Source organism: Eublepharis macularius, chromosome 9 (genome assembly GCF_028583425.1).
Source record: "Eublepharis macularius isolate TG4126 chromosome 9, MPM_Emac_v1.0, whole genome shotgun sequence".
In the NCBI taxonomy this organism is placed as follows: domain Eukaryota; kingdom Metazoa; phylum Chordata; class Lepidosauria; order Squamata; family Eublepharidae; genus Eublepharis; species Eublepharis macularius.
The window spans coordinates 26464027-26485763 of record NC_072798.1 but is presented as its reverse complement, the minus strand read 5'-3'; the positions used below and the strand labels follow the sequence as shown (position 1 = coordinate 26485763).

Here is a 21737-nt window from a genome sequence, read left to right as displayed (position 1 = left end):
CAAAAGGCTCATTAAAAAGGGCACTTTTGAGACACTTCAGAGTCTCACTTAGGATGATGTAGTGGATGAGGAAGTAGCAATATCACACTCTATTGGTTATGCACCCTTTTTAGTTTTTCCTTACTAGATAGTCTGCGCACTTCATAAAGACAATTGAAAATCTGTTTCCGTCACAGTTTCAAGGACAGAAGTGTAGAGAAGTGGAACTAGATTTCTTCCCAGTAGGGGTGTGGAAATGGGCCATTTTTATCTTTAGAAACCTAGCATGGAAAGTCATAATGAAACAGCACAGAAAGGGATGGGGAAGCCTGGTGTGAAAGGAAATGGACTTTTAAAAATGTATAAATAATTGTTTTAAATTATTGCTTAAAATAAAAATGATGGCCTGGATGCAACAGACTTTTCTGTCTGCTTCTTTAAATAAATGTATTGTGACTGACAAATCTTGAACTACATTAGAGTAACTACTATACATTACAATGTAAGTTACTGTATTTGGTAAAAGAATATGAGATTTATTTTAATGAAATTGGGACTTAACCCATGTAACTTCTTGACAACTTTTTTCAAGGGGCTCAACTCTCCCCCAGTACCCTTTTATCTATATTCCTATGAAAATAGAAATAATTAGAGATTCCAGTGGTATCAGTAATTCATAGAACCTACACAGTGCTGTCCTAAACAGAGTTACACCCTTCTGCACTGATTGAAGACAAAGGGCTTAGAAGAGTGGAATTCTGTTCAAGATTGCCCTGATGAATATATTTATTTCAAAAACTGACATGTTGGCTTTCTTTTTCCATTCTCCTGAAGCTTGACTTTTAAAAAATATGGTAGTAAGAAGGCATGTTCGCATTTGTTACCACATGCCCCTTATTTTCACTACTTCTTATTTTGTATGTCTTACGATACAATTTCAGATTTTGTGTGTGTAAATACCTTTAAAATAAATAAATGTCATAAATCTTTTTTTTTTGGTTAAATGTTAAGTTCTGACAACAGCGATAGAGCTGTGATCTTTTCCCCGTGTCTGATCCAGTTCTTTAATGAGCAACTTTCACGACTAGAGGACAACATTTTATGTTTCAGCATGTTTAAACTGTCAGGGAAGTCTGAAAATGATAAAAATGTTGACAGTGTCGGCGCTCTGTAAGCATCCTGCTGTCAGACACCATCTGGCTGGAAAGGAGCGATCTCGTTCGTGGCTTTTTCAGTGCAGGAGCCAAAATGTCAGAAATAGTCGATGCGTTTTCCATCAAGTTACAGCTCTGGATTTCTTACGCTTCTGCTTAGTGCATCCTTTTTTCTCTCGTTGTGGTTAAGCCAGTATTACAGTGGGATGGAAGCTGGAAATGGTTTTGGTTCTCATTATGTTGGGATGTAGATGTGTATCAGATCCAGGAGTATTCCATGAATCCCAGGTGTTCATGGAAAGGGTTTGGATGATGCATCCCTGGGCTGGCACACTTTCCCCCTCAATGAATAAAGAAGCCCTTTTACAGAGATGCAGGCACCCAGAGTTGCTGGATGTGCCATCTGTCACCAGATGTAAAAACTGAAGTCTTAACTACTTTTGACCATTAGCAGTTCCCATAATGCATCTTATCTGAATGCTATGTTTATTTGCTGCTTGGCAAATAAAGCTGACCTAATCAACTGGAATTTGCATTCACATTTCATATAACAACAACAACAAACTGTGCTTGTATACCACTCTTCTAGACAGATTAATGCCCCATTCAGCGCAGTGAACAAAGTTAGTGTTATTATTATCCTCACAATAACATCTGGGGAGCTTGGGCTGAGAGGAGTGGCTTATCCGAGAAACACCTCCTAAGCTCATGGCAGTAGTGGGATTAGAACCAGCAGAATGCTGATTTGCAACCAAACCACTTAACCTCTGTACTTTCTACAGTGATTGGAAGGTTTGCATAAAAATGTTTCCGAGTGTTATTTTAATACAAATGGGGGACTTGCAAGGTCTCATGGTGGGGAAAACCCCATTTATCTACTTCAATCCCTCCTTCTTTTCTTTTTTGTCTCCCCCTAACAACGCTTGCAGCCTCTCCCCTTGCCTTCTCTCCCATCTACCAACCCCTACCTTTTCCTGTTTCCCTCCTGCCTCTTCAGCTTTCCCCTTTCAGCTTCTTTGTTTCTCCCACTTCAGCTTTACCTTCCCTCAATTCTGTATTTTACCTTTTAACATCTGTTTCACCCTGCCCTCCATGCTGACACTAACTGAGGCTTAGAAACCTTGGCAATGGCTACCAAGATCTCAAAACACAGTTGCATTACGTGTGTGTGTTTGTACATTAGAAATACAAATATTAATATTTTTCTACCAACCTTGGGCTCCACCCAGATTTGTATAAAAACACTCCCATACTATACATGGTCCCACTGTGTGGATGATTTGATCAACAGTCTAATGACAGTGTTAGTATGTTTCAGGTCCCTAAGTTCAAGGAAGTGGTACTGTCAGCTAGAAACTAGCCAGCTTATCTCACTCCTATATTCCAGTTACATTTCACCATTTGGGCTTGGGAGACTGAGAAGCCCTCTAAACTGTGAATGGGGATTGATGGACATCAAATCATGATATTGCTGAAAGGCAATATCATGATTTGAACTCTGTCAAAAACCTACCTTTATAACATGTACTTTTTAAGATGCTGAGAGGCCCTGGGCCTGAATTTTCATTAACTGAAGAGGTACTGAGTTGCTGCTTGACAGCTGTTGTCAACTGGCTAAAAGCAAACAAATTGAAATTAAACCCAGGCCAGATGGAAGTGGTGCTGGAAAGAAACACAGAGATCTTGAAGGTCATTGTACTTCTGACCTTTGATGGGGTTCAGTTGACCCTGGCTGACTCAGTTAACAGCCTGGGGTTATATCTGATCCAGTGCTGCTGCTAGAGAAGCAAGTAAATGCAGCTGCAAACAAGGTGTTCTCACAACTCAGACTAGCCTGGAAGATGGCCCCTTACTTTGACACAGCTGATATGGCTAACTGGATTCATGTCGCAGTAACATTGAGACTAGACTACTACAATGTGCTCTGCATAGGTCTCCCCTCAAAGTTGCCTTGGAGACTCCAGGTGGTGCAGAATGCTGCCGCTCATTTATTCTCAGGAGCTAGACGGAGCATGCATATCACTTCCACTCTGCAGTCACTCCATTGGCTACCCATCGGTTACCAGGCTCAATTCAAGGTCGTGACTATCACATTTAAAGCCCTTCATGGCCTTGACCCCTCATATCTGTGCAACCAGCTCTCACCCTGTGTTCTACCATGGCAGCTTCATGCATCAGGGCCTTCTGCAGATACCAACAGCAAAATCAACAGCTGCCTGCTTTTGCTGTGATAGCCCCCACCTTGTGGAATGGCTTGCCTGAGGTGGTCAGGGAAGCTTCCACTCTCCTGACCTTTCACAACCTATGCAAAACCAAATTATTCAGGAGTGTTTAAGAAGTAGCTCAGAAAGATGCATTGGTGAGGATAGAGACTGTATGCTGCTCTGTGGGGTATTGTCAGCTGACATAGATGTCCACCTACTAGGGAGATTTCCATGTTGTTAAACCAGCCGTATAAATTCGTTATGCTTTGTTTCAGAAAGATTTCACCCCTGTGCTTGGCTTTATGCTGTTTTTTCAGATTTTCTGCTACCGTACCCTATTGTATCTCAGATCCCTGCCCCAAATAATTTGTAATCTAAAATCAACATTGGGAAAAGTAATTAAAGCAAAGGAGGGAGAGACAAAGGAAGAGAAGGATGAATGGGGGCAAATGCAGTGACTTATACTTAAAACTTGGTTGAATGTATGAGTGAGAACAGGGAGACATCTGATCCCCATCGCCATTTGATAACTATTTGTTTTTTCCTCAGGAAAATGCAGTGAATGGAGAACACCTCTGGTTGGAGACCAACGTTTCTGGGGATCTGTGCTACTTGGGAGAGGAGAGTTGTCAAGTTAAATTCTCGGTGAGTGTTACCGTTTTCCTAATGTCCTGATTCCTTACCTACTTGGAAAACCTTGGGGGTGGTCATTTCTATCCTTGATGCTTGGAATTAGCACTTCTCTGCTTCTTTCCACCGTCCGCTTTTGGCTGCTTCCTTTTGTGGCTAATGTTTTTGGCACGCCACTGCACAATTTACATTTGTGCCACTTGCAAGTGGGATGAGCTTGCAAATTTCAATGCCTGGTCACGTCTGTAACAGAGGAGGTTTTTAAAAAAGATTTCTTTCTTTCAATAGAGATGGCATGAATTTGGGTCATACCACAACCCACTGTTTTATCTCACCATTCCCCATTCTAGGGCTGCTAACTCTGGGTTGGGAAGGACCTCAGCAGAGCATAATGCCATAAATTCCAGCCTTTGAAGCTGGCATTTTCTCTACATGAACAGAACTTGGTAGTCTGGAAATCAGCTGTAATTCCAGGAGATCTCCAGGCCCTGCCTGGAGGCTGGCAACCCTATCTCATTCTGATCTGTCTTCTCCTTTGAAAGAAACAAACCCATGATTTTCATGCCATTCTCTGTTTCCTTGTGCTGAATTTTTCCTGTTAATTGTATGCAAATTTTAATGTTCATTTTCTATCATTTGTATATGAATGGTGGATATATATGTACCAGTGGCATGCAAGTAACAACTTAGGAATGTCATCAATAGAAATGGATAGGAAGAAAAGGTTTGCAATCACAGCACTTGAAAACAAAAAGAAAGTAAACGATGTACTCAGACATTCCTACTGGAAACAGCGGTTCAGCTGCATTTTGCCAATGAGATGGCAGAGAGGAGGATTTCATACAGGAACAGAAAATTTCATATAGGATTAGAAACTTTTCCCATGAGAAGAGCACTTTCCTGAGAATAAGGCTCATTGAATAATTCTAAGAGCACTTTCCTGAGAATAAGGCTCACCGAATAATATGGGCCTTCTGAGTAGACCTGCTAAGGATTTCTCTCCAAGACATGAAACCGTCTTTTTTCTACACTAAGAAATATATTTGGGCTCTGGCTCTTTTTCATGTTGCAGAAGTCAGCAGTTCGTCGAAAGTGTGCTGCCTGTAAGATCGTAGTCCATAATGCGTGCATGGAACAATTAGAAAAGGTAAGATGGCACCACCTGCTGGAATATTTGTGCTAAAAGATAGACTTAAATCTGCTTTTTAATTGCCTGTGTGTGTATTAGACATATGGGTGCCTTCTTAACATCTAAGACCAGTTCCTGGAATTTCCAACCCACTAATCTCCTCGCTGTTATGAACCCCTTCCCTCCAAAGCAATGCAATCTCTCACATTGTAGGGATTATCTCTCAAATTCTATTGCAGAAAACATAACAAAGACTTTAAGAATTCATTGTGTTTATTATGCCATGATCTTTCTAACAGGCAAGAACAAAGGATTTGCATTTCATGATGTAGGCGTTGCATGCAGTGACACATTGGTTGGGTTGTTTTGGTGGCTGGAGAGCACTTTTGCTATCTTTTTGGTGTTTTGTTGAAACACTATGAACATGCTTATATTGCCCAGAGTTTTTCTGGGGGTAGTTTGGGGAAATGTGGAAGAAGTTTGAGGCAAGTTATGGAGAAGAGTGGTTTATTATGGTGCTCTTTTTTCCTCTTCCTTCTTCTGAGTAAGAAGCCCAGGGACTGAATAGGAAATGCATACAGGAAAACCCATCTTGTGGGTAAGGGTCAAACTGTATTACACTGGAGAGTTGTGACCGGAACTCCAAACAACCATTATGGGGAAGGACTGGGGCCAGGGCACGGATGAAGGAGGGGGAAGGAATACTTTCCATACAGCACACAGTTTCCCTTTTGGCAATGGCTTGGCCCAGTAAAGGAAAAGATGGATACCTATAGGAATTCTCTGTGGGACTGAAGCAGTTGTAGAGAGCTTTTTGATCTGGGAAATGGTGCAGAATGGGGAAAAAGTTAATATTCTCTTTTCTGGCACTGCAGCCCTATATCCATATCTACTCGCTCCCCTTTGGCAGCTTTTGGGGCCCAATTAATGGGTTAAAACTGATATGGTTAAGTTAATACAATTCTTTTAATTGGGCCTTAGTCTTTAAAAAGAAGAATATGATGGTTATTCTTATTTATTTATGATCACTTTTGCATAGAAAGTGCACCAAGTGTCATAATACTGTAAAACAAGTCCCCCCATATCTTGTACAAAAGCATTTCAAAGTGATGCTTCCACGGCAAAACTTGTTGCCATTCCTCTGGATATCTTTTTAAGAATCTATAAATATCTCGGTCACCCAAACTAATTTGTTCCTTTTAAAATTGCTGTGTGTGTGACTGGGGGGAAGCTTTCTTTTTGCATTTTTGCAGAGCAGTGGGTTATAATAAAACATGCAAGTTGGTGACTTTTCCCCAAGAGTAATAATTTCCCACCTACTAACAGCATGGAATAGCGCACACATACAGAAATAAAAGAAGAACTAGGTTGATTAGTTCATAAAGGAAAACTGAAGGTCAACCTACCATTTAAATCCCCCTTAAACTTTATCTTGTGGCATCAGTTAATCCATTGTGTGGCTCAGTGCCCAGGGTCTAGGATGAATTTTAAACAATATGATTACAATTTAGATAGCTCGCCTATCTTGGCAAGATCTGTAGAAGGGTCAAAAGCTTAACGGCAGCAGTTGAGGCAGATTAAAGGCATTGAATGGGGAAGAATGAGATGAATTCTCCAGGCTACACAAGGGTCTGGAATACTTATTCTCGCACAGTTAGAGTTCAAACGGCCATTTAGAAACAAAAAATGTGAGATTCTAGGCTTCATAATGTCAGACAGTTAACCTGAACAGTACAGTAGTAATTCCTCATACAACATATAATTCCTCATAACAACATAAAACAGTATCTACAGTATGTTAATGAATTTCCCCAGAAGTGTGTATGTTGGATATGCATCCATCCTTCAGGAACCAAACATGCCTGACAATATAAATGCACATCTGAAGCTACTCAGAGCATGTAGTTGTTATAAACACACGTGATGTACAAATTATGGAATATGTGTGATGTACAAACTAGTAAATTATTTGTGGCTCCCTCATACACTTAAGCAGGGCTCATTTTGAGGGGGAACATGCAGGATCGCAGTTTTGGTAGTTCTCCAAAGAGGTCACATTTCAGGTGGCCCTGCCCATTTGACTCTCAGCCATTTTGGGCCCGTCTTGGTCAGGATTGGGGCTGAAATGGTGCGGATTGGGCCTCCGATGGGTGGTGGATCACTCTCCCGCTCAGCAGCAGCCCGATCCTGACCATTTTGGGCCCTTTTTTGGCCATTTTCAGCCCCTTTTTGCCATTTTGGGCCCAATTTTGGCTCTAAATGGCCAGGATTGGTCCAAAACAGCTGTGATAGGTGATGTCAGGGGGTGTGGCATATGCAAATCAGTTATGCTAATGACACATTCCGGCAATGGCAAGGGGTGTGGCATATGCAATGAGTTGTGCTAATGAGTTATACTAATGACTAATGAGTTCCTCCAGCTCTTTTTCTATGAAATGACCCCTGCACTTAAGTATATAATTTTGACTTTCTAAAGCACTATTTTTAGTTTTGTACATGACAGCAAAGTCCGAAAGTTTTGTGGAATGTATGATCTGTGATGATAGACAAGGGATTCTCTGGAACTTCTATCATCTATGCTCGCTTTAGAAAGGATGACTTATTCCATTATGCTGACATTTCTGTAGTTATTGCTGCTTAGCCTCTATTTTTATTCCTGTTTATTTGTTTCCCATGTGGCAGATTAATTTCCGGTGTAAGCCAACTTTCCGAGAAGGCAGTTCTAGATCTCCAAGGGAGGTAAGCAGTTTCAGGTGGTGATCTGTGTTAGCCTGTAGTAGTAGAACAAAATTTTGGCATCGTAGCACCTTAAAGATCAGCCTCATTTCCCAGGGTATACACTATTGTGACAAGGTCTGTGGCTGACCTTCTATAAAGATGCAATGTCAACTGTACTCCAGTAAGAGGATATAGCCTCCTGCAAGCCATGTGTTTATCTCAGAGTGGAGCAAAGGCATGGAATATCTGGCTGTCAAGTCCAGTGCTGATGTATATTGGGCATGGATTGCTTTATCAGTGTTTGCTTGCTCCAATGATCTGGTGCAGATAAATGCTAAGAAATGGGATTAACGGGCATTCCAAATTCAGTTCCAAACATTCCAAATACTAGAATTAAAAGCACCTCCCATCTCCAACCATGTTATATGAAGCAATTATTTCTTGGATATACTTCTAAACAGTTGCCATTTTTGCTTCTTCCTCTGGGCTGTCTCTCTATGGCATTCTTCCACAAGTGATGGAAGCTAAAAAGCAAAGTCTGCATTCATCGTTAATCCATGCCATTCTGTTAATTTAATTCCTTGCTTGTGCTGCTTTTCCTCTACAGAATTTTGTTCGCCATCACTGGGTGCACAGGAGGCGGCAGGAAGGGAAGTGTAAGCAGTGTGGAAAGGTAAGGTTAACACCCGCATGGTGAAGCAGTTACCCATACAGTTCTCCAGTGGGTTCTTCTGCTTGCATTCTTAATTATTTTACAATCCTGAGAAATATAAGCATAGTTATTATTAAACAATAATGACCGAAACACATTACTTGTTGCTCGTCTTTTGTTAGCTGCTTTCCTTTCTGCTATCCACTAGATGAACGAATCATGATGGACTCTGGAACATTTTACTCTTTAACTATGAAATTGTTTTATTAAAACTGGCCACAAATTAAAGCAAAACTACAGTGTGTTGAGATTCTCTAGGAAGATTCTACTGGGACAGAATGGGCAAAAGTAGAACTCAAGATTCCAGTAGCAGTCTATGGGGCTGCTGGCCCTGGATGTCAGGGGCATGGTGGTAGGGTTTTATTTTTATATTTATGGATTTGTCTCCAGAGCCATGGGCTGCAGCTAGTTTCACATAAACCGGATTCCTCAAGTGCATGCAACAGTTGTTATAAGATTATGACCCCGGAACTCCAGTCTGTCAGACATAATGCTAATTTCTTCCAGCTGAGGCAAACTGACTAGCTGTTATCCCTTTGAGAAGCCCACATGGGCTTTCCGAGTACACATGATGTGAATGGTGGATGGGCTTAGCCCAGCGGTCTACACAGACAGAGATGCAAGTCAGGTAGGGTTATGTAGAACAAGAGAACTAGATGAAAGAGAAAATAAAGTGGTGACCTACACAGATGGCTGTTGTGCAAACAGCTTGGACTTCTAGTACAAACTATGCCTTGGATTCCAAGAAGACTTGCTTAAGTAGTCTCAGCATCCAATCAGGCTTCAGCTGCTTTAAAAGCAAGAAATGTGACTGAAGCAAAAGGAACCTTCAAGGCTAGCCAAGGGCTTCAGTCCTGCTGTACGTACAAGTGTGCCTTAACCATGGAGCTACGTATTCTCCCCCTGCCTCTATGTGCCCCATTCTACAATAATTGGTGAGGTAGCCTCCAACTTTGGTGTTGTGGAATGCAAGTGTTGCTCTCCCTACCATTCTTCACAATGAGACAAGATTACCAGAGTGTTCTCTGGTTTAAGATCCGGAAGCTGTAATAAAACATCCACTCTCAATAGCAGTTCAGCAATATGATCGTCAGAAACATTATTAATTTGGGACTTTGCGAAAAATGGCTTAAGTATTCAGTTCACCTTTAATATTCATCGTCGCCCTAGTTCTCGGGTTTAGCAAATTGAAAAATCAATTTGCAAGGGCTGTGGAAAGAGAATAAGAGTCCAATTATCTCCAGGCAGCATCTTTTCCTCTCACGTCATCCAATCCACTCTGCCTGTTTTGAATTATTACTTTACTCTGAAGCTAGATAATTTTACCATTTTCCCCATTTTCCTACTTTTTAAAATGAAGCCCTCTTATCTCTAAACATGTACCAATTATATCATTTATGCAGTTCTTGAAATTTTGCCCTCCACTGAATCCACCCCCTAAAGATGCCGAGGTCTCCAAAATCCAGCTCCTTTTAAAAATGTACCCTACAGGAATTTGCTAATGACAAATTGGAGACAATTGGCAGAGTCTGTAGGATGATGACAGAGTGTGTGCTTTGCATACATAAAGTTACTAGTTTGAATAATTATTACGTTCAGTTCAGGCATCTTTAAGTGGCCTGGCTGGGGAAGAAGCTCCTGAGATTTTGGAAAGCCGAATGAATATTACCGGATAAGCTTGTGCATCTTATCAGAAGAAGTCTGTCCTATTTATTTATGTATGCATTTATTACTTAATTTCTCAACCAACTTTCTTGTTGAGACTCAAGGCCAAAGACAGCATAATACATACAAGGAACAACACAATAAAACTGGGTTTCACAAATTAAAGAATAATGAAACAGGAAAAGGATAGTATGGTGCATGAACTGAATTTTACAATTAGAAAACAATGATCCAATAAACTGGATTTGTAATTAGAGAATGTTGAAGTCCAGACAGCATCATACATCAGGTAAATGGTAGAAACTAAGGGGGGGAGGTACCTAAAAATGTCACGGTCAATTAAATTAAACACCTTATTGCCTAAAGAGAAAGTGTCTTTCCTGCAGAACTGTGTTTTATTAAGTTCCTATTCCCTTTATGAAAATGCCCTCCTGAACAATTTTGTTTTACATGCTCGGCAAAACAAAGAAGCCCAGAAGCTTTTCTAACCTTGTCTTATGCATTCAAGGTGTACCTACCATTCAATGGGTTTGTTTGTATTGCCAAGGCGATTGTCAAAAAAGTTCTTTCTATCACACCAAGGGCCAGTGAGTCTTATTGACTGTGGCTATACATGTCTGCAGGGACAAGGCGATACTGTCTGACTTCCCACAAACACACACACAAACACACGCTCAGCCAGCCAGCCAGCCAGCCAGCCAGCCAAGATAAGTCCCTGCTGCTGATTTATGGATGAGATGGGTATGAACCAGGAAAATTCCAAACCTTGCGGTTCATGGTTCGTTACATTTTATGAACCACGAACTTTCATGAACTTGCCTTGGATCATGAACCAGTTCATTTGGTTCATGAAAACGTCACTTCCAGGTCAGCAGAAGGTCTGCGGAGAACCCATCCCCCCCGTTGTCTAGGAAACTGATTGATCAGTGCCAGGCTGTCTGCAGCGAGGAACCAAAATACAAACCAAATGAACCAGGGCCGATTCCAGACGGCCCTCCCCATGCCGAAATGTCGCACGTCGTCATGCGGAAAACACGAAATATCGCGTTTTCTCGCGCGAGTTTTGTGCGACGTCACGTGAGAAAACGCAATATTTCGCGTTTTCTGCGCGACGACGCGCGACGTTTCGGCATGGGGAGGGCCGTCTGGAATCGGCCCAGGTTAAAATTCTTCATGGTTCATGAGAAATGAACTTCCATGAACTGCTGGTTCGCAAACCACAAACCACCCCGGTTTGTGACAAACTTTGGGTCATATTTCAGTTTGTGCCTGCCTCTAGATCACACCCATCATACTCAATTTTGGATTACATAGTAGACACATGGGCAAGGGTGGGAGGAAGAGGGAGAGATGCTGATAGAAGGGCCAGAGGAAATGATTGGAGGGGCTTTCTCCAGGTGACCAATAATACAACTTAAATGCTTTGAAGTAATCTATATAGCCTATAGATGAGATTCTATGTAGTAGATACCCTGCAGGTGACAACAATCACCAAAGATTGCAATAGATGCCACTAGCAAAGAGCAGCCATCCAAACCCCTATGTTCTGTTGTAGCACATGATCTCAGATTCCCTACGGCAATGTTCATGGATTTACAGTGTAATCCTAAACTGAGTTACTACAGTCTAAACCCATTGATTTCAGTTTAGAATTGCACAGATAAAGTGGCAGAAGACTCCAAATCCCCTGCTTGGGATCCAAGAAGAAACCTGATGTTGTGGGAGAGAGGGAAACTAGGCAGACAGAAGCAGTTCTGAAATTGTGAACGGTCTCATTGGAATTTACTAGCTGTTACAACTACCTGCTACATTCAAGCACTTCTCACCCTGTGGAATCTTTCTTCCATGAGATCATTGTTGTCCATCTTTTTGGAGACCAGTTTTCCTTTGGGCTATTTCTCCATAGGCTGCTGGTCTGGTCTTGTTCCCTATGTTCTTGCTGCCAGGCTTTCCCTCCCTGCATTCGTGCCTATATAAGTCTTGGTTCCTGTAGAACAGTGCAGTCTTAAGCAGCGATAACATCCTTTTAAGTCAATTGACTTAAAAATGGTGTTACTCTGCTTAGAGCTGCTTTGTTAGTGCAGTAACTAAGATCTTCCAGTCTTTGAGGTTTATCTGGTGCTGGAGTTGCCCTGTCTCTATACAGGTGAGTGCCCAGGGAGTTTCTTGCAGCAGGAATGGTCAGAATTATCTTCTGGTAGATCCTGGCTATAAACTCATGAATGCTGAAAATAAGACCATTCATCAGATAATCACAGACATGAAGGAAGCCGCTCCTTAGAAACTAAAAAGAAATAGTACTAGATAACAACAGCAGTGGCTGAGAGCTTCTCCATGGCCAGCACTTTAGTTACTTTTCACTGCTCCTTGTTAATGTGATTGCTTTGAAACCATCCTCTTTTCTTCCAGGATAAAAGGGACAGTCATTGAGATGAAGTAGCCACTAAATGAAAAACAATAAAGAAGGATTTTAATGTAGTGGCTGGCTGAATGGCAAACCTCACTGTTATAGGAGGTCATCCTTCACATCTGTGGCTGTAATTCAGATGGCTAAATACACTTGAATAACATGTACACTTCTAATTGCATATCTGCAGGCCAGTCTCTCAGGGCTAACCTTATCTCATGCTTTAAATTAGCAATGAAATGCTGTCATATGTGCTGAGATGGTCCCTTATTGGCAGAAATTGTTCATTCCTGCACCAGGATACATATTTTTCTCTGTCACTTTTTTCTATTTCACTGAGACACATGCATGTGAAAGATCTCAGCTTTCTAATGCTGAGTGCATTGAGTCATCCGAACCGCTTGCATAATGAAAGTGTGGTTTATTTATTTATTAAAACATGTATACCACATCTTTCCTTTTGACTGAAGGCAGTTTACAGAAAACATTACAAGTTTTAAACATTACAACATTACAAATTTTAAACCAAATAGAATTAAAAACCTGAACGCCACCCTTGCCTTCCCCCGCAAAGATATCTGTTCAGACTCAATCAAAAGCCCTGGCAAGCAGGCTGGCCTTGCTGTGTGCCTCTGTGTGCCTTCACTGAGGGGACTTCCCTCACCTCTTCAGGGAGCCCATTCCACAAAGTGGGAGCCATGATGGAAAAAGCCTGAGTTCTGGTTGATGCCAGGTGTGCTTCCCTAGGTGGGGAAACACCAGCAGGTGGTAGCCTGAAGGCTGCATCTGTATACATGGGCACAGAAGTGCCTTCAGATATGAGAGCCCCAGGCCATGAAGGGCATTGAACTTGGAAGTGAAATGGCAGCCAATATAATGGTTTCAAAATGTATGTATGTATGTATGTATGTATGTATGTATGTATGTATGTATGTATGTATGTATGTATGTATGTATGTATGTATGTATGTATGTATGTATGTCATTTAGAGTCTGGCTTTCTCACTGAGACTCAAGGCAGATTATATAGTGTGAGATTAGTACAATCAGTAGCAAGGACATTTCCATACAGTGCCAAGGATATGTCCATTAACAATGACATAGGGTGAATAAATACAAGTTTACAAAGACATAGCATTAGCAAGGATCCAATACAGAGTTGAAGAAATGCTTAAACAGAACATAATCAATTCTAGGACTGACATTAGACAACATAAAGCACAGGTAGTACATCCAACCCCTGGCAATAATCAGGCTGCCAAATTCAGGACCAACTGCAGTTTCTTGGTTGTCTTCAAGTGCAGTACAATTAGGCTTGTTGACTTCCAGGACGGGGCTGGAGATCTCCTGAAATTGCAACTGATCTCTGGACTATGGCGATTAGTTCTCCTGGGGGAAATGGCTACTTTGGAGGGTGATGTCTATGGCATTATACCCTGCCATCTTCAAGTTTCATTCCCCAAATTTCCAGGAATTTCCCAACCTGTAGCTGGCAATTGTAAGTCCATTGTAAAAAGTGTTACAGTAATCCAGCCATGAGGATACAAAAGCATGAATCAGTTTGGCCAGACTGGCTGAATCTAAAAAAGAAGAGAGCTGGATAACCAGGTGCAGCTGGATTCAGGACTCCAGCTCCTCCTGACCCTCAATGGGGTGCCAATAGCACCCGTTCCGAAGGTTAGGAGCCTGAAGGTGATCCTGGATGCCTCCCTGACAATGGAGGCCCAGGTCGCAGCGGTTGTCAGGTCTTTTTTCCCCATCTTCGGCAGACCAGGCAGCTTGCCCCTTATCTTTTGACCCAGGATCTAACTACAGTGATCCAAGCAATGGTCACCTCTAGACTAGACTACTGTAACTTGCTCTACACTGGGCTTCCCTTGAGTCTGGTCTGGAGATTACAGCTGGTTCAAAATGTAGCTGCACATGTCATTGCTGGGGTGCCAATTGGAATGCACATAACACCTATATTACGTCAGCTGCATTGGCTGCTAGTGGAGTACCAGATCAGATTCAAGCTTTTGGTACTAACCTATAAAGCCCTAAGTGGACTGGGACCTGCATATCTGCAGCACCACCTCTCCCTGTATACGCCCCAGAGGACAAACAACTATTGGTGGTCCCTGGCCCCAGGGAGGCCCGCCTGGCCTTGATCAGACCACTCTGGCTTGGTGGAACTCTGTCTCTTGAAACCAGGGCCCAGCAGGATTTGTTGTCCTTTTGCCAGACCTGTAAGACAGAGTTGATCTGCCAGGTGTATGGCTGAGGCCGGGCTTGGCCTCTGCCGACCTTGTGGGGTGTTGTGTGTGTTAATAAATTAGTGTTTAACTCCCCCACTGGATGTTACTACCATTCCTGTTTTTAGAACTTTGTTGTATTGAGTGAAGATGTTATGCTATATTGTGGTTACCGCCCTCTGATATCTTTTTAACTATTTATATGTGATTGTAATTTTAATAATGTTTTTATGAATTTGTAAATTCTTGTCTATATTGCTGATTATGTGTTTAATTGATGTAATCCACCCTGAGCCCTTATGGGGAAGGCGGAATAGAAATATAACCATAACCATAACCATAACCATAACCATAACCATAACCATAACCATAACCATAATCCTAAATCAGAACCTGTTAAGGTAAATTCACTGGCTCCTGCAAAAAAAGAGGATTGATGGATATGGGTGAAGATGGTGTGATCAGGAGAATCACTTTCTTATTGTCTTCCTCTGGGTCTAAAGAAGAAACTTAGAGCCAATGGGATGATTTGCACTTTGCTTTGAGTGGCAAAGACCAGTCTAGAAACCCTGGCCACTGCCTGTCTTCTGCAAAGCAAAAAAGGAGGAAATTGCAGGGGAGATGTAAGGGGTTCTTAACATTCTTTTTGCTGAGCTATCATTGTAAACATATATTTGAGAATCTTGATGAGGGCTACAGGGGGAAAAGAGGAGAAAATGATTAAGCATACCTGCCCACTTCCCGTTTCCCCCCTCCCCTGCAAAATGAACCCCATTGATGTGCAGTTTAGAAGAAATGGCTATAGTTCTCAGACCTCCTGTTAAAAATAAGCAGTCAGTCCCATATGAGTTTAGGCTGATAGGCTTGTTGATATGAGGTAGAAGAACAAGATTCAAGTCCAGTGGCATCTTAAAAGACCCACAAGATTTCCAGAATATAAGCTTTTGAGAGTTAAGCTCCCTCCATCACACACTAGTTTGGGTGATATGTACTTGTCTATTTCAAGTTAGAGGAATGCAAAAGTCATGGAAGAGAATAAGTTTTTTTTTGTTCTGTGATTGTTAGTAGGTGGATTTGCCAAAGGGCAGATTAACTCTTTCTGTCCAAACACATCTTGTCATCCACAGGGGTTTCAGCAAAAATTCTCCTTTCACAGTAAAGAGATTGTGGCCATCAGCTGTTCGTGGTGCAAACAGGCGGTAAGTGACTTTTGTCTGAACGAATCAATAAATACTTGTCAGCATTTTAATACACATGACTTGGATTGTTTGGCTTTAGTTCCACAATGAAATATCTTGTATCCAGTGTGTACCATCTACCTTGTTTGCTGCTTTCCCCAACTATCTTTTTCTCTTACATGCCAAGAAACTGGCTGAGGGGTCAAACTGATAAAACAGAGATTATACATCTTACTTCATCCATAGCATACAAAATGAAAGTCTGTTTAGCCTCAATTTACCTCAGGGCTGTAGAGACAGGGTGGTGTAATCCTTCAATCTCCCTTCAGTTCCTGTATTTGAAACTGCCCATCCTTGACTTTCTGTTAGCATTTTAAAGGGGAAAACATGGAAGAAAAAAAGGTGAAAAGGCCTTTAAACACAAAGTATGCTTCCTTTAATATGCTAAGTGAAATGCTAGAAAAGAATTACAACAAAGGAGGGCTGAACCTCGCAAAACTAGGTGGTGGCTGAAGTGTTTAAACTCTTGTTCTTTTCTTTATGTGGCCACTGACCAATTGAAGCCACCTCAGTCTGTAATTCACATTTTATGGAAGGAACAAGAATAGTGTCCTTTGCCTCATCTGTTTGAGACTTGAGAGAAAACTTAGTACAAGATTTCAGTCCTTTTGAGAGACCAGGGGAGAAGGTTATGAGTAGACATGGGCACGAACCACAAAAAAACCGAACCATGCAGTTTGTGCTTCATGGCGTTTTCACGAACCAGGAACTACGAACTCCCACGAACTGAGGCAAGTCCACAAACCGGTTCGTGGTTTGTGGGGTTTAAATGCCCCTTTCCGGCCACTTAGCAGCAGCAGCGAAAGGGGCATTTAAACCCTGGATCAGCTGCTTGTCAGGGAGATCCCTGACAAGCAGCGGATCATTTAAATAGTGGGGCTGTTTAAATGGCCACTCCCAACAATGGAGAAATGGCTATTTAAACTGTGGGTGGGGATTGGCTGGCCGGCCGGGAATGCCTGGCCGGGCAGCCAAGCCCCGCTGTTGTAATGATCAACTGCTTGTCGAAGATTTCCCCAATAACCAGCTGATCTGCGGGTTTAAATGCCCCTTTCCCTGCCACTTTGCAGCGGCAGGGAAAGGGGCATTGTTGTTTAAACGAAACAAATGAACCAGTAGACCAGTTCGTGAAAGTTCGTGGAAATGAGCTTTCACAAACCACTGGTTCGCGAACCATGAACCGGGCTTGTTCGTGGCTTTTTTTGTTTCATATTCTCGTTTGTGCCCATCTCTAGTTATGAGCCCTTTTGCTTAGCAGTTAGTCACTTTTTGGCAAGCAGAAAGACAAGTGAAATACTACCTTCTTTTTCTTGAACCTATAATTCTAATAAAGCAGCTTTTTCCTTTTGGTCTGGAATCTCCTTTTTAAGGTTGATTTTAAAAAAACCCATACTTTCCAAAACAGCATGCAAAAAACTGACGGCTGAGTATCAGTATTGATCTACCAGTAGAAGAATAAGAAGCCTTTAAAAGCAGTCATTTACAACAGAAACGCATGTATTTATTCTAAACCACCACATTGATCCTTTGTGAGAGAAGTGGAGTGAAAACAACAACCCTATATAAATACAATTTAGCTTTATTTTGGTCTTTGTTTTTAATACAGAAAGACAGGCAACTGGAGTCCCCCAAATATCTTGGCCTGCATCAGTCTAGAGCCTTTGGGAGGCTCATTAAAATGCTACTCTTCGCTGCCTTTAATTGTATCCTCCCTGCCCCTGCTAAAGTATGTAGCTTCAGTGTATTTGCTTATGATAATTGGTCATTGCAAAACAAAGAAAGAAATACTAGGTTTGTAATACAGCAGACTAGCAACTCATAATATTTCAGGGCAATACGGAGGGGAAAGATATGTGATATGATGCATTTATATAGATATAGGAGGGGAAAGCCAGGACAAACATTTACTGTCTCCTAGTGAAAGACACCTAAAAGGCCTCTACTTGTTGTGAAAATTCTTTTCTGAGACTCTGGAGAGCAGCTGCTAGTCTGAGTAAACAATACTGACTAAACCAGTGATCTGAGTGTAAGGCAGATGTATGTGTTCCTGCATGGCTTGGGGATTTTCCCCTGCTACCTGTCCATGCTCCTTCAGTGCTCTCTCTCACTGATGCTTCTGTTTTTCCTTCCTCAAGTTTCACAATAAGGTCACCTGCTTCATGCTGCAGCACATTGAGGAGCCATGTTCTCTAGGGGCTCATGCAGCTGTAATCGTACCTCCCACCTGGATCATTAAGGTGAAGAAACCTCAGGTAACTGCATGCCAATGTCTGTTTTCACACTGTTGGTCAGCTCAGAGAATGCTTGGCTTAAACTCCTGAAATCCCATCAGGAAGGTATGCTTCATTTCCCCATTTTTCACAACCCTACCACCGGGTGCACTAAAAATTGGGAACGATTGTGAGATAACGACATCTTAAGCATAAATAAATGATGCCTTTTATGTTTCTCCTTTGTAAGTTTTCTTTTATGGTGCTGTTGGGATTTTGGAGAATACTAGATTTCAAGTGTTGTTCAAAGCAACCACAGAATTCTGTTTTTGAAGGCAAAGAGTAGCTGAGAGAAGAGTTTAAAATTGCCAGATTGCAACCTTGAGATCCTGTATATATGTTGAACAGTCTGAGCTGCTTAGAAAGGATGAATCTGCTGAGCCTCTAGTCTCGCTATTCTTTACTCACCCCTCCCCTACTTACTGGAACAAATAGTGAAACTCATTTTACCTCAAAGGAAGTAACAGAGGTGGTTGGGCAGTAGAACCAGTATAGAGATGAGCTATGGAACAATGGCATTCTTTCCAACTGTCTTGCAATTTTTAAAGATATTGGCAGGAAGCCTTTGAGTTGTGGTCTGCAGGGGTGGTGCCAGGGTTTCTGGCACCTGTGGCTGGGTGCGCGGACGCCGACGCACCACACTGCATGATGATGCCACATGTGATATTATCACACAGTGTGTGCTGCGAGCTGGCCCCATTGCTGCGGTGGGCGGCTGGGACGGCACATGGGTGGCCTCCCAGCAATCCTGCTCGGTTGGCCTGCACTGCCCCAGACATCTGCCGTGCCTGGCCCATGGATGCTGCGCCCGGCTGGGGGCATGTGCTGGTGGTGGCGGCAGCACAGGGCAGGAGGGCTGGGAGGCTGCAGCAGCTGCAGCTTCCCATCCCTCCCTCTCAGCCCCCATCACCTCCTCCAGCACCCCTTCCAGCTCCCCAGCGCCCGTGGCAACCGCCTACCTGGCCTCAATGGGCGCGCTGGCCCTGGTGGTCTGGCAACCCCAAGGAGAGGCAGCAATGTTTATCACTGATATAAAGATGAAGGTCATTTCCACAATAGCTGTTCAGGAATAGCATGCGATTAAAAACTCCATTAAACAACTTGTAGCATTTGATCAACTTGACTGGGTTAGGAGAAAGGTGGGCATATCCATATTTTAAATAAATCAATTAAATAGACATTATTTCTCCTTTTTTCTCTTTTAATGTTTTCATGGTTATATATATATATATATATATATATATATATATATATATATATATATATATATATATATATATATATATATATATATAGTTACAAAAATTTTAACAATTCTTTTAAAACGTAGACTCAAGAAAGCATAAAGATCTCAGCAAATTGTGGAACTTTTTCTTGCATCCTCATGCTATGTCACGAGAAGCCATCCATACTGAGTACCTCCATTCCTCACAGAAATAGAAGCCTTTTTGGTTTAAGAGCTAACTGCCCCATTTTTCCTATTTCCTTTGACTTCATACAAGAAACATTAATTAACAATGCAGTTCTAAGCAGTGTTACCTCAGTTTCAATGGGCTTAGACTGGAGTAACTCTTCTTAGGATCTTAGGATTGCACTGTTAAACTAGGTTTGTCCAGTCCAGAGGATTGTCTAGTCTGAAGGCCTGTTTAGCAGTGATACCAGTTTTGGGAATCCCTTATGAACCAGGATCACAGGAGTCTCATGATCCAAGAAGTTCTTAGTTCTTGTCTTGAATCCTATAATACCTATGTGATAATCTGTTTAGCAGTCCATGAATTTTGAGAGGTGGGGATATTTGCAGTGGCTTTTGAAGTAGAAACTCAGAAAATAATAGAATGAATACATTGTTTTCCTTTGAACCTGCCCTGAGGCCCACATGTCAGATTCTATATCATTCTGTCTTGGAATATAGTTTAGGGACATGTTACTGGGAATGAGTCTCTTTGTGAGTAAATGAGGGAATTAGTATCAAGGAGGAAGGCTATGTGAGTGGAGTAACAACGAGAGATCTCCAGCAGTATTTACGGGGTCCCTTCCCCAAGGAGGCAAACGAGACTGGTGATCTTGAATAAAAGAGTCTCTCTCTCTCTCTCTCTCTCTCACACACACACACACTCACACACACTCACACACACACACACACAGGGCGATAATTATCTATCCAGAGAGTAGGATAGTCCACGGAGGAAGAGCTTCAAATGTCCCGTGTTTTAGGCCAGGCGAGAGAGTCTTAGGAAGAGCGACCCTAAGGGAGCAGCTCTTGGATTCAGAAAGTGTGCACAGTTTGAATGGAGCAAAAGCCCTGGTTCTTATAGGGAAAAATGTTTCCTGAGGCTGGGGAGACCCCCTCAGCCATTGGAACAAAGACCCTAAAGGTCAGGTCCTGGGAATTACAAAAGTTTGATAACATTGATTCCTTGCTGCCGGGCTGTGTGAAAGGAAATGCAAAGTCTCTCCTGGTGCCTCACAAAGCACAGTTTGCTAATGAATCTCCACGGAGCTGAGTTGATGAATTTAAGTAGGGACATCTTCCTAGGAACAAATTATAAACTTATCAGCGTTAATTGATCGTTCCTTGATCTTGGAGTGGGGATTTCCTCATGGAAAGAGGATATCGGAATGTGCTAAGAGGGGTGACTCAACAAGACCCTGTCTTATCACAGCTCAAGCCTGCAGCTGGGAAGGCCATAAATACAATCACCATGGTCACTCTGCATTTGCATGAATGTCCTATTCATGCTTGATTTCCCAGGCAGGGTGCAGCGACTCTGGCTGGAATTCCCCCTGCTGCAAATCAGGCTGCATTAATCCAGGGGCTCTGTGATTTTTATATCACAGGCAGCTATCAAACAGCTATTAAATATGATGGAGGCCAGGGACAACTGCTTACAGACCCTCAGCACTGACATTTTCATGTACTTGATAGCCAAAGAGTGGATGCAGAAGATTCTTAAATGGTAATTTACTACAGTGGCAATGTAATCTCTTGGTAAGACAGTTTTCTGTATCTTTATGGTTCCAAGTGGTAAATAAAATTTTACAACACATCTGCCTCTGACTTGTCGTATATGTACATGATCATTATATATTTTTTAGTAGTTTCACATGTTGAGAAGTGTTGGCCGGCCTCCTTTTTAGGCATCTAAGGTAAAGGCGAGGTTACATTACTGACTGTTACCAGTATGTCATCTGAGGCTGGAGTAGCCAAGCACATTTGGAATGGTGCCTCTTTAAAACAGACTCTGGGAAGTGAGTGGAATTGTCCACTGGTAAGTTCCCTCTGTACATTTAGAAAATGTACTGTGAGTACTTTGAAGTATGGGTCTCTTTTTCATGTTTTCATTCATATTTATTCAAATACAGATTTTTCTGATCTATAAACCTAAACAAAAAAGGG

At 42.0% G+C, this 21737-nt stretch overlaps 1 protein-coding gene across 2 annotated transcripts in view; it reads left to right on the top strand.

Moving 5' to 3' along the window:
- DGKI (diacylglycerol kinase iota) overlaps positions 1 to 21737 on the top strand; it is a 335998-nt gene that overhangs the window by 153287 nt on the left and 160974 nt on the right. The window contains exons 3-8 of one of the 2 annotated variants that reach the window (XM_054988623.1): positions 3887 to 3982; positions 5040 to 5114; positions 7779 to 7835; positions 8422 to 8487; positions 15960 to 16031; positions 18206 to 18322. In XM_054988623.1, coding sequence (XP_054844598.1) covers positions 3887 to 3982; positions 5040 to 5114; positions 7779 to 7835; positions 8422 to 8487; positions 15960 to 16031; positions 18206 to 18322 — 483 coding nt within the window. Of the gene's footprint in view, positions 1 to 3886; positions 3983 to 5039; positions 5115 to 7778; positions 7836 to 8421; positions 8488 to 15959; positions 16032 to 18205; positions 18323 to 21737 lie in introns of those variants that run through there. The other variant, XM_054988624.1, reaches the window with a different exon arrangement.